Below are 6,966 nucleotides of genomic sequence, written 5' to 3' on the forward strand. Positions count from 1 at the left end.
TGTGGGACTCCCCGGGATGTGGCTCCTGCCCCTGCTTTTTAGCCAGACCCAGACGACAAAGGAGAATCCAAGTCTGAAGGCTGCCCGGGGCCGCCCACTGGACGTGGTTCAGACCTGATTCCCTTGCTGACTGCAGTGCGGCCTCCCGCAGGCACCTCCATCCTTCTGGGCTCAGGAGCAGAGGGGAAGCTCCCCGGAGGGGCCGTGAGGGCTGGAGGGGCCGGGCCCTGAGCTCACCCAACCCCAGGCCTCTGGCTGCAGGACTAGAGCCCCCTGACACGACCTCCCCTCTTGAGCAGCTCAGCCACGAGAAACGTAGTCAGATTGGTCATCTTACCATCCACCTGCATTTAGGGAGACGTGAAGACATGGTCTTTGCTGCTCTGTGACTGTTGTACTTGTTACGATCGTCCATGTCTTGAGGGAAGGACTGTCTCGGCACACGTCACCCCATTCCCACCTATAAGCTTGTAGGTGCTCCTGTCCTGTAAATGGGGAAGATCCCGCTGGCCAGGTGGGCCTGAGCAGGCACGGGCGGAGCCGCCTGGGCTTCGCGGCTTGTACAGCTCCGGCCCTCTCTGTGCAGAACTATGACCATGGTCTTATTTCTGCAGAGATTTGGTGTTCCCTCAGGCCGCCCAGCTCTCTGTGCTAAAAACAGACAAGCACGGCCCCTCCTCTTCCCTAAAACGACTCTTGCTTCTGGCCTGTGCGAGGAGGGCAGAGGACTTAAGAAGTTGGCTTCTCAGCCTTTTCCCCCACTGGCAAGTTCTTCCCAGAAAGAAGGAGCCAAGGAGGGGAGCCAGGGCGTGAAGCCCAAGGCCACTTCCTCAAGAGCCTGCCAGCCACCTGGAAGGAAGCAGCCAAGGCGGGCCCAGAATGTGAGCAGAGACCCACACAGCGATGACAGATGTCACGGTGACATTCAAGAGTTTAGCAGGGAAACCAGGACAGGCACGATCTTAAACCGCACAGGAAGCTTGTCACAAGTCTCAAGTTTTGTTTTTTTTTTTTTTCCAGAACAGAAGCTGGTTTTATTTTTAAAAAGAGAAGGAGAAAAAAAAAAAAAAAAACGTGATAAATGCCAGCAAGGTGCCACTTCCGTCCCCCAGGCTCCGACTGCCAGCTCTCCGCTCTTCTGGAAGAATCGTGGACTCTGTAGCCGTCTGTACAGAGGGTCTGGGCCAAGCCCTTTCCAAACAGGGAAGGAGTCAGAGGCCCGACCCACCCAGCATTAGAGGCAGCAGCGCGGGTCCGACTCCAGCTTCTCCTCCGTGACCTGCACGGAGGGCGTGGGCCCAGGGACAGGCATCTCCAGTTGGCCCCCCACACCACAGATGCCCCTAGAAAACAAGAAAAACGAAACTTCGGGGCATCTCTTCTTGTGAGTGGGGCAAGGGAAGTAAGTAAAAGGACTCCAGAGAAACATGGCAGAAGGAAGGGTTGACCCCCTGAGCGCAAGTGACGGCACCAAGTGTCAGGAAGAGGATGTCTGTCCTCAGGTGAGCCAGGGCCAGCGGCCGGGACCAGCCGCACACTCAGTCTCTCAGCGGACGGGGAAGCGCAGCTCATCGGAACCCACCGCAGCCCCCCACCAGCACACCCGAGTTGGGGTCCCCCCACGTGTCGCAGTGTCACTCAGCAGGGAGAAGGGGGTGGGGCAGGGGCCAGCCTGGGCCCCCATGGCTCAGACATGGAGAGTGGGTGGCAGAGCAACAGCTACGCTGGAGAGAGGGTATGGGAGCAGAGGGGCTCCCCCCAGGGTCTGGGCCCCAGAACTTTGACCACAAGGAGTTCAAAGGGCAAGAAGAGGGGTCCTGGGAGAGGCGGGAAGGCAAAAAAAGGAACAATTTGTTGCAAAATCCAACCAGTTGACCCTGGACCTGGTGGGCGAGGGGCTGGGAGCCCCAACACTCAGTGCAAACATTTTCTTCCCTGCCCCCGCCCCTAGAGCAGGGAGGCTCAGGACATTAGCCCTTCCTGTGTCTCTGTCTTCTGTCAACAACCCTCCATAACAATGAAGAGCCCCAAAACATTCTCTGGCCCCCAGCACAGTACAGAGGCCCAGGAAGCAAAAGTGACATGTCACTGAAGCCAGCCTGTGAGAGTCAAACCACCACCCAAGACTTGGGGCACTTTGTCTGGGGTTTATTACACCACACAAAGCTGCCCAAGCACACGGAGCGGGGAGATCCTTACAAACCGCCCCCACCCCATCCTGTTACCCTGTTACCCTGGCCTCAAGTCTGTGTGTGGGCAACCCCTGGGTACCAGCTGTCGCTAGGGAGGGAGGCTGGGTGGGGTGGGGCTTGCCCACCCCCTCCAGACAGTCCACCTTTTCCCTAGGGACTCCGTTAACCAGAGCAGAGGACAAAGGTCACTGCCACCCTTTCTGATCCACGCCAGGCTTCCCAGAAGAAAGGCAGGGGGTGGGAGACGGGTTCCCTACTCCCGTGGGCCCGTGGGTGGCCCAACTGATATCAATCCAGGGACCCCACCAAAGCCGTTCTGAGCCAAGACCTGACCCAGCCCGCAACCAGCCTCAGGAAGGATGGAAGCTATGGGCGCAGAGAGAGGGAGAGACGGAGGGCAGCCAGTGGCTGATCCTCCATAGACCCTGTAATAACACTGGCACCAAACCCCAGCGGGTCCAGTGGCCATGGTGAATGCGACATCTGAGTCTTTGTCCTTATTTTTTGCAAGCAGCATCAGTGTGTGATGCAACACGAGTGGGAAGCACGGAGGTAGACACGCTCACTCACCCAGGAAAGGGTATAGTTTGGTCCTTAGAGTGTGGACCCCACCCCACAGCTGAGAGGAGTGGGGTGGGACTGAGGAGGACCCTGGGTGAGCCTCTCCCTCAGAGGAGGGCCCCGGGCAGTCCCCAGGTGCCCAGCTCTGTCTGGGAATTAATTCATGGCCACAGATTCAGGTAGGAATGAGGAGTGTGGGTGGGGAGGACAGGGCCTCCCCAGATCCCCTGCTGATCTCAAGTGGCACAGGGTGGACACAAGGAAACAACACACGCACACGTGAGCGCGCGTGCACGCACGCACGCACACACACATTGCATCTATCATCCGGATGAAACACAACAGACACAGCCCGGGAACAGGGGACTCCAGGTCAATTTCAAGGTGTGGGACACCGGCCACTAGCCACAGCCTAAAAGCAGCTGTCCCATCCAGCCTCCTGCCTGGGTCCCCCTCCTCCACTCTCCGCCACAAAGGAGAGGAATCAGGGTGAGATGGGAAAAGCAGGAAGCAGAGGCGCCAGGCCCCTGGAGGCTGGAACTCAGAATGGGTGTGGAGAACAGAGCCTGGCGACTTTCCTCCTTCTTTCAGTAGCTGGCTCGCTCCAAGCAGTCTTGACCCAAAGGGCTCAGAGTGGCGTGTTGGCCCTCAGCCCCATTAACAGATGATCTAGACTAGGTGAGGAAAGGTCGGAGGACAGGGAGCTGGGTTTCCCAACCCCAAAGCAAGACTCCAGACCCCTCAATTCTGGGAGGCCACAGCCAGAGTGTTGACATAGCCGTGGGCGCACCCCTCGTCCTCCGAGATGCAGTGGCCCAGTTGGGGGGCTCCGGGCGCCGGCGGGGCGGAGGGTGGAGCACCGTAGCCCGACCTGGCCCGACTAGGGGACGCCGTTAGCCCCTGGTCCCAGCAGCCCTCCAGGGCCTCCAGGCCGCGGCAGCCGAGGAAGAAGAGGTTCTTGAGCATGAAGACAGAGAGCGGCTGCTGGTAGCTCAGGGCCAGCAGGCAGCGCAGCGCCAGCAAGGGCGCGTCCACCAGGCAGCTGCCCAGGAGGCGCAGGAGACAGCTGCAGCCACCGGGCCGCGATGCCCGGGCCCGGGGCGAGGCGGCGGCGTGGAGCTCGTAGAGCCAGAGCACCGGCGAGGCGAGCGCGAGGAAGTAGACCGCGAGGAGCAGGTAGCGCAGGTGCGCGGGCAGCGGCGCGCGGCCGTCCAGCATCAGCTCCACCAGCGCGAAGCTGTCCAGCAGATCCAGGCACGTGCCCAGGAAGCAGCCGGCGGCGCGGTGCCGCTGCGGCTGCAGGAGCAGGGGGCCCGCGGAGCCGGGGGTGGCGCCCGCTTCACCGATGGCCCGCACCAGGCAGTAGAGCAGCGGCGCCGAAAGCGCCATGGTGAGGCGGAAGCCCGTGGTGCCGAAGGGCGCGCGCAGCTCGATGAGGTCCAGGATGGACGTGCCCAGGATGAGCACCACCTTGGGCGTGAAGGCGATGGAATAGATGAGCCAGGCCAAGTAGGCGAAGGCGAACTCGCCCGCCGCTCCGACCGGCCCCGCTGGCCCCGGGCCACCCGCGCCCCCGCGCGCGCCCCGCGCCTTGGCGCCCGCAGCCCCGGCGGGGGCGGCCGGCAGGTGCAGGGGCGCGGCGTGCGGGTGATGCGGGTGGTGGGCGTGTGCACCTCCCCGACGGCCCCGGCTGTTCTTGGCGAAGAAGATGGCCCAGCCCGCCGCCACCACCAGGTCGGTGGCCACCCAGGAGCACCAGTACAGGTCCGTGACGGCGATGAGGTACACGTCCAGCAGGCCGCCTTGCGCCAGCAGCAGCGCCACGGACAGCGCCTGGTAGCCCCAGCGGCAGCCCGAGCCAGAGGAGCAACCGCGGCGCCCGCCCCCGCGGCCCGACCGGGCCCGGCGCCCGCAGCAACCACAGCACGAACGGCAGGAGGGGCCGGGGCCGGGGCCGGGGCCGCCCGCACCCCCGACGGCCCCGGCCCCGGCGCCCGCGCCCAGGTCAGCGGCGGTCATGCTGCGCGCGGAGGTGGGCGTGGAGGCGCGAGAGGCGGCGGGGGTCCCCGGGGGCTCTGCGGACACCAGCGGCCTGCTGATGCTGGCGCTCTCGTCGTCGTCCTCCCGCTCGGCGCCCGCGCTGCTGTCGCTGCTGCCGCCGGGGCCGCCGCTGCTGCCCGAGCCGCTCCGGCCGCGCAGGAACCGGGGCTGCCGCCGGGCTGGGGGCGGGGCCGCGCGGGGGGCGCCGGGCGCGGGGCGCATTGTCCTCGGCTCCCTCCCGCCTCCCCGGCCGGAGCCGCGCGCCGGAGCCGAGCCCCGCGGCCGGGCGCGCGCGGTGACGGCGGCGGTGACGGCGCGCGGGGCGGCCCAGCCAGGAGCTGGGGGCGGGGCAGGGAGACCGGGATTGGATTCGGGGCTGGGAGGGGGAGATCCGGGCCGCGAGGTCGGCGGGAAGAAGGGGAGAGGCTGCTGGGCGCGGAGGTGGCGGGGAGCGGGGAGGACGCTGCCTCGGAACCCGTGGGGACTCGGGGGCGCCCCGTGGGAACGCGGAGGTGAGATGGGAGGTGATCGCGAGGTCCTACCCGCTGAACCCTTGGGCTTTAGGGACTGGGTGGCCTTGGTCTCAGTGTATATCGTGCCTGCGAGCAACCAGGCTCGGACCTCTGCAGGCACCAGGGTAGACTTGGCCTCTGCTTCCTCCAGTGCCCTCTCCACTCCCCATTGGGCCACCCTGCCTCTCCCTAAGGCCCTTAAAAGCCACGGGGAGAGTCAGGCCGTACTGATTACAAGGACCATAAACAGACATATATTTCTACATATTTATGTCCCTTGCCCACTTGGTTCAGTGGGCACCCCAGGGGAGGTACCAATCTGCAGTGGCCGGAGCAGCTCTTTGAATACAAACGCTGGGAAGAAAGGGGCAGAAGGAGGACGGTTTGTGTGGCCCCAGCTAAGCTGGCGCTGGGTATTCTCTGAGGTTCATAAGGCAGGAACAGGAATCACCGGGAAGAGGTAGCTGCAGAGGAAAAATAAAGAAACCCCTAGAGGTGCAGGTGTGTCGACGGACTCAAAGGACCGCAGCAGTGATGCTGAATGCTGTAGCCAGGCAGTGCATAGAGCTCTGTCCCGCCAGTCCGCAGGTGGACGTGGGGTTTCACGCTCAGCACGCGCCCAGCGCTCTGTCCTGCCAGTCCACAGGTGGACGTGGGGTTTCACAGCACACCCCCAGCACGCACACGTTCTGTGTCCAGTCCTCATGTGGGTCCAACAGGTGTGGCGGGGGAGCTGAGCCCTGGGTTGGTGGTCTCAGCTCTACCACTGGGGCTGTGTGGTCTTATTTCATCTCTCTGAGCCTCGGATTACCCAGTTGCAAAAGGGGACCAACATTTGCCTTCCCAGGCTGTTGTATTAGGAGGTCATGAGCTGGGAGGGTTTGGCACAGTTTCTGGTGCAGAACGTGTGAAAGGTAAGTGTCATCATTACAACTGCTCATTTCTCCACCCTTGGGAACCTACCAGCTCAGGCCACTCCTGATTGTTTTCTGGGCTGGATCCCTTCCCAAGATCACACTGGGAGCTCTGCTGCCCAACAGCTCTGGGCTTCGCCAAGCACCAGGGAGCCGAGCAGTTCTTGTTGGGAACAGCGGTCCTTGGAGCTGGGCACAGGCTTCACGGCATGAGAGATTTAGCCCTGCCAGCTGGCACCGAGGCCACCCACCCGGGGCAGTGGGGGGGGCACTCGTGAGTGTCACAGCAGGTCCAGGTGAAAAAGCGGGCTGGGGACCTGCCAACTGCTAATGGGAGTGATTACAGCCAGGCTCCCAGCCTCCCCTCAGGGAGAACACCACCCAGCAGCTAACCTGAAAACTGGCCTATAATTCCTGCTCAAGCCAACCGAGCAGGAGAAGCAGAGATGCTGATGAAGGCAAAGAACTGGGCTCCTGAGTGAACACTGATGGCTCTGTCCTCACCCCAGCCTAGGCCCACTTACTCTAGCCACCCACTTGGCTACCTCCTGCCCTCGGCCATCATGCCAGCCCTCACCCAGACACCCCCACCCCCACCCCCTGCCGAGGATAGGTCTCCTCCCTGGGAACTTGGGTTGTACCAGATCTTTGAAGTTATCCTTGCATTTCTAGGGAATGGACTCCCTAGAGTAACTTCTGAATGAGATTCTTTAGCCCCATTTCTTTCAGGTCTGAGGCCCTGAATGA

General features: G+C 62.8%; 1 protein-coding gene across 1 annotated transcript; it reads right to left on the reverse strand.

Moving 5' to 3' along the window:
- Positions 1–997: 997 nt before the first annotated feature.
- Positions 998–5,087, reverse strand: TMEM121B (transmembrane protein 121B). The gene has a single exon (XM_086402639.1). The coding sequence runs from the start codon at positions 5,013–5,015 to the stop codon at positions 3,495–3,497; it is 1,521 nt and encodes a 506-aa protein (XP_086258765.1). The 5' UTR covers positions 5,016–5,087; the 3' UTR covers positions 998–3,494.
- Between the last annotated feature and the right edge of the window lie 1,879 nt (positions 5,088–6,966).

The sequence above is a fragment of the Bos grunniens genome, chromosome 5 (genome assembly GCF_055505025.1).
Source record: "Bos grunniens cultivar Pamir isolate PY7600 chromosome 5, Bosgru_T2T1.0, whole genome shotgun sequence".
Lineage (NCBI taxonomy): Eukaryota > Metazoa > Chordata > Mammalia > Artiodactyla > Bovidae > Bos > Bos grunniens.

Bases quoted from the DNA above. Each gene is read 5' to 3' on its own strand.
- TMEM121B (XM_086402639.1), bottom strand. From the start codon at position 5,015: ATGCGCCCCGCGCCCGGCGCCCCCCGCGCGGCCCCGCCCCCAGCCCGG.